Source organism: Parasteatoda tepidariorum, chromosome 4, assembly GCF_982258835.1.
Source record: "Parasteatoda tepidariorum strain Cologne lab strain chromosome 4, Ptep-v5.0, whole genome shotgun sequence".
NCBI classification, from domain to species: domain Eukaryota; kingdom Metazoa; phylum Arthropoda; class Arachnida; order Araneae; family Theridiidae; genus Parasteatoda; species Parasteatoda tepidariorum.
Genome location: NC_141758.1, coordinates 92,899,777 through 92,918,001, shown reverse-complemented (window position 1 = coordinate 92,918,001; position 18,225 = coordinate 92,899,777). Strand labels below are relative to the sequence as shown.

The 18,225-nt window shown below is 28.4% G+C and overlaps 1 protein-coding gene across 1 annotated transcript; it reads right to left on the bottom strand.

The window, feature by feature from the left end:
* Positions 1-8,273: 8,273 nt before the first annotated feature.
* Positions 8,274-18,222, bottom strand: aln (divergent protein kinase domain 1C). The gene is made up of 3 exons (XM_087161702.1): positions 17,913-18,222; positions 10,864-11,724; positions 8,274-8,624 (listed from the first exon to the last, which is right to left on the bottom strand). The coding sequence occupies exons 1-3, from the start codon at positions 18,111-18,113 to the stop codon at positions 8,421-8,423; spliced, it is 1,266 nt and encodes a 421-aa protein (XP_087017828.1). The 5' UTR covers positions 18,114-18,222; the 3' UTR covers positions 8,274-8,420.
* Between the last annotated feature and the right edge of the window lie 3 nt (positions 18,223-18,225).

Sequence of the window (18,225 nt, the reverse complement as noted above, 5' to 3'; positions counted from 1 at the left end):
TTATAGCATAATTTTTTATATAATAATTATATTATACATTATAATTTATATTAAGGGAAACGTAAACAATTCTTCTCTTTTGTAAAAAAGATTTTTTTCCTTCGTAGGAGATAAATTTTCACGTATCAGAGTTACAGGATACGCAATCCTATAAGTCACAGAATTTTTGACTTCGGTTTTCCTTGTGTTTGAGCTTTTACTTTTGCGTAATACTGTAGTAAAATGAGATAACTGCATTTAAGTTGAAAAATCGTTATGATTATTTTTCTACACAAGTTATTTCAAATAAATGGACTAAATCCACCCCTTTCCAAATGTAATGATATTCTAAAAATTATATGGTGCAATAATAAAATAAAACATTTAAGTCTAGAGAAAAACTTCTGTATATGTTTGTCTTTATAAACTTTATTTCGTTAGATAAGAAAACACTAAGCAAAATTTTGGCCTCAAAATTTTTAACCCATTTTAGGCCAAGCACAGAAAATTTATAAAATGTATTATTTTCATTGAAATATGATTATATTGCATTTATTAAGACACAAAGAAAGAGTTTCGTGCATGAAAAATATTTTATTTGAAAAATAAAATGGTGTATATATGCATCATTGGTCAAATCATTCAGTTGAACACTAGTTTTTTTTTTTTTTAATGAAATTTGTTTTATTTTATTCATAGAAGTTACAACCTTAATCCATCATAAAAAATATAAGATTACTCTCCAATGGAATAATTACACATTTTCAAAAAATCGAATTTCTCAATAACCGTTTAAAATTAAGAAACTAGAGTAGTTTAAAAATTTCTCAATACAAAGTGTTCATTTCAATTTAATTACTATCAGAACCCCAGGCAATAGCAGAAAAAAAAAATAGTGAAACGTGTAAATAAAAAGAAATATATTGGAAAGGAGCGTTTACGCACCTTGTGTAGAAAATGGGTTAAAGTAGGTAGTGAAAAAACTGCTTTATAAGCAAATTGAATTAAGCTGTGAAAATCTTTAATGAAATTCAGAAGTCAACATTTTTAAAGCTTTATGTCTTGTTAAAATCAACCATTTTTTAACACCCACATTTAACAACACTTAAATATTAATATGTTTTGAATATTTTTTGACTTTTTCATTTTTGAAAATTATATTATATATTATAATATTAATTATATTATATTATTTTAAAAATTAAAAAATATATACCTTTAAGGCTGTTGCATTGTGGAATAGCCTGTATAAATACTGAATTCCATCAAAATTGGAAGAGGTATAGAGGAGATAACTCAAACCAATACAGAGGGAATTGGAAGAGGTATAGAGGAGATAACTCAAACAAATACAGAGGGAATTGGAAGAGTTACAGAGGAGATAACTCAAACCAATTCAGATGGAATGAGCTCCTGCATAAAAATCCCTTTACAATTACAACATTTCTAAATACGAAGTTAGTAAGTCAAATTAAAACAAGTAAAATACAATAACTGACTAGATTATTATTCACATAGATAAAACTGTTGCTAAAACAATAATATAATCTTTGATAAAATCAAATAAAGTAAACAAACAATTTTCTTTTCTCTCCAGTTTTAAAATACATATTTGTATAAAAGGTTGGACTGAAAAAGTTGAAGATCTTAAATGTTTCTTGGTAGTGCTGAAAAGTTATGAATAATACTAAATTATTTACGTCTCACTAGAGCTGCACAATGGACTACTGGATGATCCTAAGGATGATACGAAAGACATGCCATCACAATTTCTATCCTCTGAAAAGAGGATGGCTCCCCACTTTGGTTCCCCGACAACTTGCGTGTGAAGTCGAGCACTTAACGGTAAAGAAGTTCAACAAAGACCGATACTGAACACCCTCGGTCCATATGCAGCCTGACCTAAGTGGACATCCAATTGTTCACTTGTGCTTGATTTTGGTGATCTACCAAGAACCGGGTCTTACAATTAGTGCACTGCGGGAAAGTTATGAATTACCAATATTAAGAAGAATACAAAACTTTGAATTAGAGCCGTGATGACTCAGGGGATGGAGCGCTCGCCTTCCAATGAGGTAAACCGGGTTCAAATCCCGGCGAAGGCTGGTCGATACGAATTAGGCAACTGGCTTGCACCAACCACAGTGCTAATTTAAAATATTCTCAGAGGTAGACGGATCATGGGTTAGAGTCCCCTTGCTGTCAGGCTAACCATGAGAGGTTTTCGTGGCTTTCCTCTCTATGTAACGCAGATGCGGCATAGTTCCATCAAAAATTCCTCCATGAAGGTAAATTTCTCCCAATACTTCATCCCCTTGTCTCCAGGATTGGGTTTTAAATTACAAAGCTATGGAGTTGAACATTAGTAGTCGTAAACCCAAAAATTGAGTCGGCTGTTCAACGACGGTTATAAAAATAAAAAAACTTCGAATTAATATCTTCTATTGCGTTGCCTACACGGGAGAAAAATTGCGAAAATTAGATTTAAAAATCTTAAAATTAAAAAATTTGCAAAAAAGTCACAGACTTTGCCGACTGGCTTGCAGTAATGCTTAAAAGTCATTTGTACAAAATTTTGGACATACAAATTTTACAAGATTTTAGATATATAAGTTTATATCTTCTGTCACTTCAAGGTCCCAAAATTTCGGATGAAAAACTTTGTACAGTGTAACCTCACGGGAGCGATCACCCTCTGGTCCAGAGTAAAATGGTGGTTCCTAAGGGTTACCACCATTGGCTTCAAAATGTTATCGAAGGTGCATGACTTTTCACAAGCGATTTTAATTTTAGGCTCATTTGCTTGAGATGCATAGTTTTTTTTTTTTTTTTTAAATTACTTCTTTTTTTTTTTAAATTTAACTTCCAACTCTAAAAATAAATCATTGACAAAAGAATGGTCATCGATTTTAGTGCACTCTGACAGCAACAAGAGATTTTTCAATCTCTTTTAGAGATCGGCATAAAGAGCTCTCAGAATAAAAGTCACTTATAAATATTTTGAACACATTTTAATCTACTCATTTACATCGATATTTTTTCGTGTTTCTTTATTTGACTCTTTCCGCATTTGGTGAGGAGGTTTGCCTGATAGCTGGAAGAGGTTTTGATGGTCTCTCCTAAAGGTTTCCTTCAACACAAAGTCTATAGAAAAAAAATTCCGTGCCTCATAAAGTGGCCGTAAATAGAGGTCGCTACAAGAGGTTGCCTTTCCTGGAGGTTTCACTATATTTGAATCGTATTACAATGAAGTACGATGTTAATTTACTTAAAAATATGCGTTCAATATCTAAAAATTGGTGCTGTCGAGGGGGAACAAAATAATAACTATTAATTTTAAAATATCTTACAGACATTAAGAAATAATAGTAACGTTTAAGAGCTACCTCAATCTGATCAACAAAATTTGTGATTTTGTATCTTTTAAGCATTTTCAGTCTAATTCTCATATTTTTAGGCCTATTGATGCAGCAATACAAATTTATATCAAGGTTGGAAGATTTTACTCAATTTCCCAACAATGGTACTAGTTGATAACTTTTCCCTTTTCCTCCCTAATGCTGAAAGATTCTTTGATTTTCTTCAGTCCACCTTACAGTATAACACAATTAAAAAAAGAAAACAATACATAGATAAAATTAAAAATAAACCCTCTCATGCAGTCTTCATTTATGAACTTTTGATCAAGAAAATGAATGTAAACATTTAAATTATACACCAGGTATCTGGAAACATTAGTCTGACATTTTACCACTGAAAAGTAGAAGTAGTTAAATTTCTGACATTTAACAGAAGTGAACTGTAAAGTATAGTAAAGCCAGCCTAACTCTCTTCTTCACTCCATTAGCTAAGACTTAGACATTGATTTTAGCTTTAGAGTGTATACAGGGGCGATTGCACTGTTAAGAGATATTTTAATATGCAATGCCAAATAGCTCAAATTATAAAAAAGGGGGAAAAAACAGTTTTTAGGTAAATTTTTTTATGTACATTATTTCTCCTGAAACCCAGCATACAACATATTGGGCATTATTTGAACAAATTTCAACATGAAAGAAACAATATTTTATGATTTATTTTACATAAAAGGTATTTCACCCTCTTTAATTAAAAAATTTAATTATAACTAACAAGGTTTTAGTTAATTACCAAAAAAAATATAAGAAATGTGATTTACACAACCTTTTAAACAGTTTAATGGAACATAAACAGCTTATTATTTGAGTATTGTGGATTTTTTTATGACCATGGGACATAAATATCTTATTTGGGTATTGTGGATTTTTTTACGACCATGGGACATAAATATCTTATTTGGGTATTGTGGATTTTTTTACGACCATGGGACATAAATATCTTATTTGGGTATTGTGGATTTTTTTATGACCAAAATGCAAAGAAATATATTATAAAAATATCCTACAACATGCTAAAAGACCTAAAATTAAAAATAAATCACTTTTAATGTACTAATTGAAAATAAAATGCTTTTTAATTTTTTTAAATCACAGTTAGGAGTTTAAAATATGTTTAATATATTGATTTCTGAGAAGAAAACTCATTTTCTGCAATTCTTTAAAGTTTTGGTCTTAACAGATTAGGAAAATTAACTTCCAAATTCATGCTGCTACATAGAGACCTAAAACAACTTTTAAACATTTTCGACTCTTCAGATCATTTCAAGCAGACCAAGGTCCTGCGTATCACTCAAACGTGTATGACTAAAAATTAATTCAATTTTCTTCTGGCCATATATTTGAAATTTTTTAATTTTTTTTTATCAGTTACTAAAGGATGATTTTGTGGATATTAAACACTAATTTGTCAGAATCAACCAAAAAGTTTTTTACAATTTTAAAATGAAAAAACTTCCAACTCTTAAAATTGGACATTTATGATAATTCGCTTTATTGTCAAATGAAACAATTTGGTTAAATGGTGAGCGAAAACAAAAACCCTAGACTAGTCATTCGCCATTTTTGTTTCAGTGATCACCCAAATCATTTATATTTGATAATAATTTCTAATTATGTTAAAACAATTACTTAGTGCATTTAACATAATATTTCTATGAAATAATAATAGTTATTTTTAACGATTTGTTAGTCTTCTCAGCTAATGTGTACCCAATCTTGATAAACTTACGACAACGTCACTTAAGCCTACTTACAAGAATTGAATCAATGCATGAGAGGGTTACATAAAACATTTTAAATGAAAATTGCACATAAAACAAATTTAATTAAACAAAGATAATAGTATGATATATCTGCTGTTTGGGCATATGAGAGTTAAAGCTGTACAGGGAGACAAAGATGAAAGTTTGTTTGCTAGTTAATATAAATTAATAGCCATAAAATAATTGGGCGCAAATTTTGAAGATATAAAAAAATTCCGGAAAATACATTTTAAAAAAATCACTTAGATAAATCAGTGCATAAAAAAATTAAGCAAGAGGAACAGTATTTCTTTCTTAAATTTACATTTATTACATTAAAGAAAGTAATAATAAGATTTGTTCGATACAATTTTCCTAAAATTTTAAAATGAACCTTAAGGCCAAAATACTAAAGAAGAAGGGAGAAAACGTGTAAAAAACTACATAGAGCTTTATACAGCATTGAAGGCAAAAAAATTGGAAACATTTTATATAAGAAAAATGATCCAATACTTCAAAAGAATACTTTCTAATCTCCAAAAATAGCCCAAGGAAAAAAAAATCAGAAATCAACCCCTATTGTTAGTTTATTTTAATTTAAATTGCATCTTAACTTAATTATATAATTTTAAACTTTTATCGATAAATCTTGTAGGATCTCACATTGCCCAAACAACAACACATTTAAGATAAAAAATTCCAATAAATAAAACTATAACAAATCACTAGGATTTCTTATAAGCTAACAACTCAAAATAATAAAACAAACCTAAGTATTTTTCTTGTTCTGCAATCTAATTAATATAAATTTCCAGAAATAAATAAAAGGAGGGGAAAAAAACCGGATAAGAGCATAAGTACAATAGCCACCAAAACTAAAATTGCTAATTTGTAAGAAAAGATTGTTTCATTTAGGAAATGAGTATGTGCAAGAAAGAGTAGTATAAAATATATATTCAGTATAATAAGGATAAAGAATAGTGCAAAACATACATGTATCTTTACCATAAATACATCACAACAATTGTTTGATAATAATTATAATTAAAAATATAAAAGAAATTTTAGAATATCATTGTCTTTAGAAAATATTATACATGAAATTGGAATAAATAAATTTGTATATCAAGGATATCACTATTAGCATCAAAAAATAACTTCCACCTTTGATTATGATCAGCATCCTCTTCAAGAATATAATCACAATATTAATTTAAAAGGTAAAAAAAAAAAAAGAATATTGTTCTGATAATTGGTGCAATTTCATGGGGATTAAAAAATTTTTTCAAAGAAAGGCATCATGACTTATAAATTACACAAATATTGGAAACCAATTTTTGGAGGCACCTCACAATCTGAAAATTATATCTGATTGGATTTTTATTATCAAATGTTAATTTTTTTTGTTACGAGAAAAAATGCATCTTCTTCATACAAATAATAGGTTGAATCAGAATAGAGAATCAATAGCGCATTCATTAAATAACAATAAAAAAATTGAGTAATATATGAACAAAAAAAATTATATTTAAATATATATATATTATATATATATATATATATATATATATATATATATATATATATATATATATATATATATATATATATATATATATATATATATATATATATATATATTTAAAAAAAAAAGAATTCTTGTTTGTTAAAGTGTTAAATCATTGAAAACATAAAAGTTTATAATTTTGTCAGTACTGTAAATGTAATCATATATATATATTTTTTTAAATAGTATAGATATAAAAGCACAATTTTAACAAATAAATTAGTTTAGACAGTAAATTTGATTCAAGGTAACAGTTTTCTAATATTTCCCAAATTTATCAACGCAATTTCTCGACATTTCTTAGTTACAACAGTGCATAAATTATTGATTAACAATGCCATTCGATTCATTATCAAAAATTCGAGAAGTATAAAAAATTTTGAATTAAAAGAGTATGAAATATTAATCTAACGATTATTAATTTAACTCCATTAAATTCATGTGATTCGATAAACTACATATAAACTCTTTTTCGTTCCTGAGTATAATATGAAAGAAAAATAGAAAGATTACTTCATAAGTCACAGTAACCACATTATAATCTGAATATCTAATAAAGCACAGTAAGTTGAAACTGATACATGAAATAAAGCACTCCTCCAACAACTATTAGTAGATTGGGAGTCATAGGGGTTAAGACTTCTTAATATCGTGACCAACGGCACAATGGTGCCAAAGTGCACTCACCGTCTTTATTTCTTAAACTAGATGGTACCTATCGATTTGAACTTAACGTATGCACCAGTATTAGAACCTGTGTCTTTTAACAATATCAGCTGAATGCTTTAAACACTGTGCTATCATGACTTGAAACTGATATATGAAGTCAATCTCTTTGAAGTAATTGAAAACTTTGTTGTTAAAAAGTGATAACCCCCATTTTGCTAACATTACACACTTTCCTACTGTAAATATAGCTATATTCAATAAAAGCCTTCATTTTACTGAAATATAGTAAGAATCTCTGTCGTGAGACAGCAACATAAGACTGGTTCACTTTTATCAGAAGCTATACATTTCTATGCATGGCAAAGAAAATCTGTTTATCTGTAAACTACATAAAAGTGGGTTATCACTTTTTACTTCCAATGTCTTCAACCAGATTAAACATTACCAGCAATTTAGTTTTCCTCAAAAACATTTAGGCAAGGAAAAATTTCAGTACTGGTACATGTGACAAAATAATCGCCAACTTTTGGCGGCTTCCAGGCAGTAGCATTCAAGAAACTAAAAAGAAGGAAAAAAACATCACAGAAGAAAGAATACAATTCACTAACTGGAAGAATACAACTTGTAGACCCCCTGGTCAAACCACAATAATCGCTCATGGGCTGCAATAGTGGCACAAATAAAAAAACACGCGTTTTGGACTAAGAACAGGTATAAATAAAAAAATACACTTTCTTTTCAGCAGCAATACTAACACAATTCATAATTCAACTTGAAGGTAATTTTCGTTTAAGTAAACTAAAGCATTTCCTATGTATTTCCCATAGCAATGAAAAATTTAAACCCACTTATCTCACAATGTGATTTTTTGAGTTGTGCCTCTATTGCAGCCCATGAGCGATATATATAAATTCTTTCAAACTTAAAAACCCTTTGGTGCATTGGTGATTGTGCTTGGCGCAAAGGTACCGATACGGAAATATCCCACCTAAGCAATTCTAATGTGGTCAAAATGAATTATGAAACAGCCCTTTCTGTTTGTAAACTTTACAGCTCTATATCACCTTGAACAACTGAAACAAGTAAATGTTTCAATCTACTGGCTAGTATATGCGCTGCTTTATCGTCAAGATATTCTGAACAAGTTTGCAATAAAGAAAGGAGTTCACTATGGATAGAGAGAGGAGGCGAACTGAGGAGTCCAAAGTATGCAGGCATGAGTTTCCCAGCTAGTATATTTCGACATACTCTCTAAAACAGAAGGGAATAAAATTAGCAAAATACATGGAATATAGATGAGTTTAACATTATTGATTAAATAACATTTTCAACTAAAAAGATCTATAACTAAATCTAGGTTAATATTAAGAGAAGAGTGCTAGATCATTTAATTTCAACGAAGAAAATACTTTAGACTCATGGTATTTTTAAAAATTTATTTCGATCAAAAAAGTGAAGTTGATGAATATTTGCCATTTGGTATTCTCATTTTTATTGATAAAATAGTTTTTAAACATGTTATAACAATTATATCAGTAATTATGCATTTATTTGCATGAAATATAGCTTTTTTCTTTGTATATATTTTTTTCTCCATTTTCTTTTCTTCTTTTTTTTTAATTAGCTCCTCACGCACACCTCAATATTTTATTGATTTTCCAAAAAGTTTAAAACATTAACTTCATATAACGATTTAAAAGATTACTTTGGACTTTTTTTTATTGCAAAATCACTACGAAACTTTTTTTTCTTCCTACAATGAATAAGATTGATAAAAAGTTGAAATTTCCAATAAATAAATTGAGTCTTTTTGCATCTAAAATGAATACTAACTTATAGTTCCCACTTTAGCCAGGAACCTATAAAGGCAAATATGGGCAAGCTCAAGACCCACCAGGCTTTTAGAGACCTCTACTAAATATTTTGAAATCAACTTACTGATTAGGACAAAACTTTACATTACAAAAAAAAGGAAGGAAAAAAAAAGACTTTTATTATTCATACTAATTTTTAGCAAAATTTTTTTATTAAGAGAAACATTCTTAGAAGTTTTGAAAGCAGACAGTTGAAAGGCACTCTTCTCAGAGTTTACAAATATATATCAATACCTTGCAACTACTATGGAATATAGACTTATTTATACTTTGGAAAATGTATCAGCTATATTTTTGAACTAGGTTTATTATGTCAGTAGAGAAAACACAAGTCTAGTTTTGTTGTAAACACCTGATAGAGCAATTCTTTAGATTAATATTCTAGTAAATTAGACATGAAGTTAAAGAGATACCTCAAAACACAATTTTTTTAATTAATATTTTAGTAAACTATGCATATGAAAAAAAATATAGACAACGAACACCTAAAAAATAAATTTTTCAAATCAAGATTTTAATAAGTTGGAATCTAAAAGCATAGAAAGTGGAAGTACAGGTAATAATCTATATGATTAATATTACAGTAAACCATAACCTCACCCTTTTCAAATAAAATCTTTTTTTGAATGTTTTTAGTGACAAAACAAATTTTTTTTTTAAAAAAAAAAGATATATAAAGTTTACTTTTTTAAAAATCAGGAATATTGTACATTAGAATTAGAAAAACAGAATTTAACATTTTAAAATCCACATAAATTTTGTATAAAGCACATTGTCAAAGGCATCATTCGCCAAATGTTAGGGTGAAAATAAAATAAAAATACTGATACAATAGTTCTCCGAATTTCATGCAAAAGAAGAAAAAAAAATCTCCCATATTATCACATGAATTATCTTCAAAAAAGATTTCAAATTGATGGTCATCTGTGTTTTCTTTACTTGTCTGAAATATGGTGAGAGACTTATAGAGAGCTCCAAGCGTTGAGAAAAACAGATAACCACCATCTTTCATGACAACATTTATTATTAGAAAAATAAAAATGTCTAATTTTGTTTATCATTAAAAAATCAATTTAGATTTACTCATTAATATTACTGTAAATAACATTTTATAAATTTTGCCAAAAACGTTTATGGTCACTAGTAGTTCCCTAAAGGGTCTGCAGGGTTTCAGGAAAGAATTACATGGGCTTTTCTATCCATTAATGATTATATTTAAATCAAATTAACAATCCATAATTTATTTCATTTTCATTTATATAAAATTATTTATATAAAATGCCAATTTTTTTAAAAAAAATAACAAAATTTTAGGGAATACATTTTCCTTACTGAAAAGATAGTGAATAAATTATGAAAAGAATAGGAATTTTTTAAAAAATTAATAAGTATTTCTCATCAAGCTTTTCAATTAAAAATAAAACAAACAATTTCAAAAATAAAAAATTACTTTCATCAATGTTTATGGTAGTTTTTTCTTTCTTTTCTTTTAGATAAGCATATTCACACTGCTAATGAACTTCTTTTTTATAATGCAAGGTTTCTAACAAAAGAAGCTTGATCATTTAGGATTGGGAGGTGCTGAAAACATAGAATTCATTGAAAATAATCATTACCTGAAAGTTATTGTCAAATACTTTGGCTTTACATTTCTTCTCAGCATAACTGCATGATCCCAAGCAATCAATAAACGAACAGTCTTCATCAGTTGTGCAGTTTTGAATAGCAACAATATTTTTGATCAAAGAAGGCTCGAAGAACACCATATCCATATCAAGAAGGCGGATATCATAATGCTCATCCAGGCCGAAATGACCAACCTTGACATCACAGAAGTGCAAAAACGGAAAGTGCTTCTCCGTTTCTTCCAAAAAATTAAGTAATTTAAGTGCTAAATTAGCTCTTTTGAAGAAATCTTGTTTCCAGGACGGATAAAACATCAAGAAATAATTATCCAAAGGCCGAATGAACTCCACAACATAAAAAGGACCACAGGTCCCTTTGATCTTAGGGAAAACATCCATGTCTTCAAAATACTTCATAAGCAAATACTCAGTCTGTTGAACTAAAAACCAAATGTTGCTCATTGCAACGTTTTGCATGGCAGAAGGCAAGTGGAAAAAATTCTGCATGTTTCTCGTCCATACTTTCGATAGAAGATGCAATGACTTATCATCCATGCTGGAGGAAACATTGATATCAAGCTCAGTTTGAATTGTGTTTTTGATCATAGAATAAAACATATCAATGCTAGGATGTATTTTGTTCCCATCTGCATCTTTGTAGTAGACTTGATCGAAATCATCGGAGTTCAATTTGCTGGATTTCATAACGACATGTTTGTTATAATAGGTTGCTTCAAAAACAACATCTTTGCCCAAATGATTAGGAAGGCAACTATTTGGTTTTAGGTTATTCAACTCACAAAGATCAGCACAAAGATTACCTAAAGCTTCTCTATTTTGATATTTCTCGCACTGTAAAAGAAAAAATTTAAATTAAAGGATAATAACAAAAGTAAAAATTAAATATTGAATTGTAGTTTAACCCTACCTTTTGCATAGAAATTTTTTTACTTAATTTATATTATTTTGTTATTTTATTTTGCAAAAAAAAAATTTATAATTATTAATTAATTTTCTAATTAAATATGGATAACTGGAAAAATATGTAAGTAAAATTTTCTTTTGTAATTGAAAATATTTTTCATTTATTTCATTCAGCTATATAGATTTGCAAAAATATTCCTATAATTATTCATTAATTTTCTTACTTAAAATATTATACATTTATTTCATTTGCTAGTTTCTAGTTTCAAAAATATTATTTTAGTTGTTTATAAATTCGACAAACTTAAAATATTCTTCTTCTTTTGTTAACCTATTTCGATTTACAACGGAGAGAGTCCGCAAAACAGGCCAAATTGGTAACCTTCAAAATAACGTTTAACTACATTTTACCAGAATACAATTGTGACATTGTGTCACTTAATCTCAATTTTTCTGTTGAGATCGTGAAGATAATATCAATTATAATATCAACTGAATAATGAAAACATACAAAAAAGAAGAAAGAAAACAGTAAGCGCTTCTGTAAAATTCAGTCAATCATTTTCACTAACAGCATTAAAAGTTATAAAAAAGAGTAACTGGTGTTTAGGATCAGTAAGCATCATTATATACTGGTCTACAAAAAATTTCACTAGCTGTACAAATAAATGTAACACTTCATCACTGAAAATCATTTTTGTGCTTCATAATAACATCACAGTTATTAATTTATTTCAAATAAAACTTGATTAATTATAGTAAATTGATCTAACAATCGAATAAAATATTAAATTGGTCTTAGAAAAAAAATAAGTACTCAAAATTGCAGCTATTATCCACATAAAATTCGGAAAAATAAACATCAATATTAAATAGTAATGCATAATACGCATATTTTGTTTTCTTTGACATCAAACTTTAGCAATTCTAAATTTGCCAGCCATTTATTCTGAAATATAAGAGTTAACTTAATTTTTGCATTCGGGATATGTTTTTCTTTATTGAATGTATGATCCAGTTTTCTAGTTTTTTTTTGCATTTTGTATTCGCAAAAAATTGCATTTTATATCCTAAAATATATTCTTCATTCTCTTTCCCTTTATATATATATATATATATATATATATATATATATATATATATATATATATATATATATATATATATATATATATATATATATGAAAGGGATATCCTTTTCTTTATTTTCAATGTAATATCCAATTTTCCAGTTTTTTTTTTCTTGAAAAAGGTTACCTTATTCCTGAAAATCATATTTTGTATCCTAAAATTAAATAATTCTATGATAAACATAAACCTCAAAAGTGGAAAGAGAAAAAAAACTAAGATATGTTAGAGAAGTGCTACATTGAATTATTCCATTACACCCTAACCATAATCATACCATTCGAATAAAATAAAATTGTGATCCATTAAATTAAATTTTAATATCTATTAAAAGTAGATGTGTTGATAATCCCACAGACAAGTGGTTATTATTTCATAGTGGTCATAGGGGGGATTTAGTGGTTTCAGACCCATGGACTACTAATGATTTCGAACACTGGCTAAAAACAGAAGCCTCCTAATAAATAAAGATGGTAGTAAAAAAATTATACAGTGAATTCACGATAACTCGAATCTGATAGGACTGACGAAAAACTTCGACATATCGGAAGTTCGACTTACCGTTAGTTTCGGTTTTGGTCTTTCAAAATATTGTCGGATTATTTAATTAATGCTTATTAATTACAAATCTTCTAAATGCTTACAATATTTAAGATCATTTTTCTGATAAGCCATTTACGATAAGACTGTTGGAAGCACTTTATGATACCCTGGTCCATCTGCTGCAACTTTGCTGTTGTGTTTGGTGGGAGAAACTGCAAGTTTACTGCTTTCAAATTAGGTAGATCACTATGCGCTGTGTATATATCCATAAAGAGTATCACTTTTCTTTTTTTAGCGAAGAATTTCCGATCCAATTTTCTTACATAGTCTTCAAATAAAACTGATGTCATCCAAAACTTTTTGTTAGACTTGTAATCCAAAGGATAAGTTTTTACATTCTTGAAACATCGGGGATTTCGGTATTTTCCGATAACAAGTAAGGGCAATTTCTCTGTCCCAGACGCATTTCCTTCAACTAGGACAGTCAAACGTTCCTTGCTCATTTTACCCCCTGAGCAGTTTTCATCTTTAAACATCATAGTCTTATTTGGAAGACATTTAAAAAATAACCTATTTCATCAATATTGAAAACATAAAGAGATCCACACAAAAAATCGAGTTAAAGGGAGTAAAATTCGAGTAATCGAGAATAATTAACATGAAATTGAAGATAAAAGGGTCGGGACCCCTTAGAAAAATCGAGTTATCGTACTTCGAGTTATAGCGAATTGACTGTACCACAAATTTTTTTTCAATGATATGTTTTAAAACATTAATTTTAACATTTTATTCTAAAAAAAATTAAGTTGTCATTTTAATCTGATTAGATATGAATTTGGAGCCAATTTGGCGAAATTTGCACCAACTTTCATTGTTGACAAGAGTATGCACAAATAACATTATAGCATATCCATAGCTTCCAACATATGTCATTGATGAAATATTTTTTACTGGTAGCGGGAACTACATACGTGATTAAATCTTTGTTTATAAAATTTTCAAAGTCTGTGTTCTAAACATAAAAAAACAATGATCTAAACAAAATAAAATAGAACAGTTAGGAACTTGAGTTTTTAGTTGTAGGTGAAAAAACCTAAATTTTAAGAAAATTCTATCTATTGTAATAATTACTTTCCTACTACTCCTGCAAGAACCGTTCCAGCAACTGATTCTCGTTCATGTTTAAGTGGTTCACGTTTTGCAAGTATTTATTGCTCTTGTTATTATATTGTTCAATGGTTCAGTTTTTGTTTCATATGCTCCAATCTCATGCATCTTCGATGCATGAGGGCCAATGATGTAAAGTCAAGTGCTTTTGCAATTAAAGAAAAAAAACTTTCCCACTACTTTGAAAAATCTTTCTCCACGAACACAGAAGTTGACAGCTATGTATATCAACTACTAGGAATAAAATAATGAGTTTAAAAATTTTGAAAAACTGGCATATCTTATACTAATAAACCAAAAATAGAAGAAGAAAAACAATGAAAACTTAATCTTATAACAAAACTACTACATAAAAACTTCGATCATGAAAATTTTAAAATATCCTAATAAATAATTAAATTTAGCACTTGATAAAAATACTTCTCACTGCTGCTTTTATTGGCAAGATAATTTTGCTAGTGATACTTTTTATTATCAGTATTATGATATATGTTATAATACATGTCGAATGGAATTATCAAGCATCAAGAACATTTTAAAGTATATCTTATTTAAAATCAGACATCATTTTTAGAATCAAACTGAATATGTAAATAATATTGTTAAAACTATCACTATAATTACACAAAACCAACATAAAATGAGTAACAAAAACTGCAAACTTGGCCATACTATGGGGGGAGGTATAAATTTAACCATCTGAGGGCTTGGTCTGAATTCTACAGACAAAAAAAAAAGTTTTTTATTAATTTTTTAAAAGAAAATAATTTCTTAAAATATATACAGTGGAGCATCGTTTATACGACGATCACTTATACGACGTTTTAGTGTGGTCCCAAATCATTCCTATTCATTTTAATGTAAAAATATATCGTTTATATGACGCACAGAATCGGTTATACGTCGGTTTTTAGATTTTGTTCACGTTTATTTAATTTTTTATTTTTTCTTGTGTATTTTAAAAAAGGGCGCAATTTGCCAATATAAATGATACAGAAAAGGGTGCCAACGAGAATGCTTGGATAACGACCGTAATTTTTACTAGATGACTGAAAAAACTAGACAATGTTATGAAGAGGCAAAAATGAAAAATTTTGCTATTCTTCGATCATGTCCAGCGCACCCATCGATACTAATTATTTTGGAAAATGTAAAAGCTCTCTTTTTTCCTGCAAATTGTACAAGTGCGCTTCAGCCATTAGATTTGACCGTGATTAGAAATCTAAAATTGCATCATAGAAAGCAGTAAGTTCAACTCGCTATTCAAAGCATTGTAGAGACTAATAGCAAGAAAATATAATTCGAGGTAACATAGATTCAAATTGCTCACTGCAGTTTTTCTTCTTTGGTTATTTGTTTGTTTTGCTTTGTCTAATTTAGAAATTTATGTAAATCAACACGTTAAACATCAAAATTAACTGAAAACAGAGTCAGTTTCTGTTTTAGAAGTAAAAATCGATTATACGACGTTATCGTTTATACGACGTTTTTCGGTGGTCCCTTCGGCGTCGTATAAACGATGTTCCACTGTATATAAAAATTTATGATTTTGAAAGAAAGCTTTTAAAAATTCTAGAAATTTTGAAAATAATATTTCTTTGAATTCAGAAGAAGGGATATAGAAGAATTTTTTTTCTGAGGCCGATAAAACATGTCGAAATTTTTTAATATTATAAGTTTAAGATGGAAATAAAAATAACACATATTGTGGTAAAGATATGTTAAGAATATTACATAGCTTAAAATCTTTAACTTCATTTTTTTTTAATGTAGCACTTCAATAAACATTTGCATGTTGCAAAAAAAAAAAATAATAATAAATCAGAGAGAGAGAGAGATGGAATTGTGAAGATTGGGTCAGTATCAATGCTAAGATAATCTCCAAGACTCAGCAACTTATACAGGGTGCATAGACAGATTTTTCAACAAAAAATAAGCACCTTTTGAGTAGATACTTTTTGAGCACTCAAAAAATATTTTTAATCACTTTCCAAAAAACAAAACAAAAAAATCTATCACAATTAGGATATGTGCAGTAATAAAATGTTTTTTCTTTCAATCGTTTAAAGTTCTTAATTTATGAACATAAAATTCAAAAACATTTTTATGAATATCACATGATCATAATAAATATTGGAGAGAGAAAGAATTGCGAAAATCACAATTTTATTGTAATTTAGAACAACAACGACACGGCAAAGAAAGGATAGAAAATTAAGCGCTTTTTACAAACCCCGAACAAAAAGAGCACTTTTAAGGGCTTTTAAAAAATGTAAATAAAAAATAAGCACCTTGAAGCATTTTTTAAAATGCTACGCACCCTGCTTATATGCAGTAGCACAGAAGAAATTTTAAAAAATCAAAGAAGGTAACAGAATAAACATGAACAATGTAACTTGTGGCTATCTCAAGCAAGCCCTTTAGTGCCTACTGCCTTGACATATGCAGTCGATGCTAACAGACACCCATACCGGAATATCTCGAATGGATTAACCAAAATAAAATTTGGTACTTTTCGGTTAGTCGGGTGCAATAAAATAAATAATATTTTTTGTTTCTAATCTTTTTTTCCCTTTATTTTATTTAATTTTTAGTCCTTTTTTTCGGAGCTTAAAAAAATGGTAAAAAAAAAAAGAAGTTGACAAAAGTCTACATTTATAGGCAACTTTTCACTTGTGTCTAGCTCACTAAAAAGTGCTATAAATTTTAATAGCTTCATAGCAGGAATCAGTAAAGAAATTTAACCCACACTGTACACTCAAGGCATCAAAATGGTTAGAGGAATAGAGTTGGGTGCACCTAGGATTAGCAATTTGCATCTTGGACTGAATTTTGTTCAATTTTGCTAACATAATATTTGCATCATGTTTAAGATGTTCGAAAAAAAAAAAGAATTTTGTTAATAAATGAACATAAATATTAACTGTTTTAAAAAGATTTGCAAAGAAAACAACAAAAATTAATTACCTTTTGTGCCGAAAAATAAGAAAGGGCACCAAATTATAAATTTCTACCAACGAGGTAATAAAAAGTGCAATCAATTAAATAATTATCTTCTAAATAAAAAGTGCAATCAATTAAAACTGACATTAAACAGAAAGAAAAACGTTATTAAGGCTTCTCAGAGCCCTGAAACCCGCCTCTACAAAAGGTTAACTCTATGAAGAAGGAAAATTAAATTGGATAACCTTATTTATACACAATTGTTCACAAACAGCTTAATTTATAACTTTAATCTTTATCATTTAATATTACAAACAATTTATACAGGCACTTACAATAGTAAATACTGCTTCTTCAACTTCAAGAAAGGAACACTTACTATATGCTGAATATGTGGAATAGGCAACATAGAGCAAGATAGTAAGTATAATTAAAATAGATGTGCAAAGTGTTTTCTTACGAAATATATACCGACATGACAAATGTTTGAGTCTGAAAAGTGAATAATTTATCGATTTATATGTAGTATAGCGCATTATATAAACATTTCTTTGAGCAAAACCTATTTCGCATACTTTTGTTTACTACAATTGTTTATTAAAATATCAATTCGCTTTGCACTACCTATTTCTGTATGATTTAAGATTC

Coding starts and splice junctions, on each gene's coding strand:
- aln (XM_087161702.1), bottom strand. CDS start 18,113: ATGCGCTATACTACATATAAATCGATAAATTATTCACTTTTCAGACTC. Junction 11,725..17,912: donor AAGAAGCAGTATTTACTATT/GTAAGTGCCTGT, acceptor TTTCTTTTACAG/TGCGAGAAATATCAAAATAG. Junction 8,625..10,863: donor TATTTGACAATAACTTTCAG/GTAATGATTATT, acceptor CTTCTGTTTTAG/AGAGTATGTCGAAATATACT.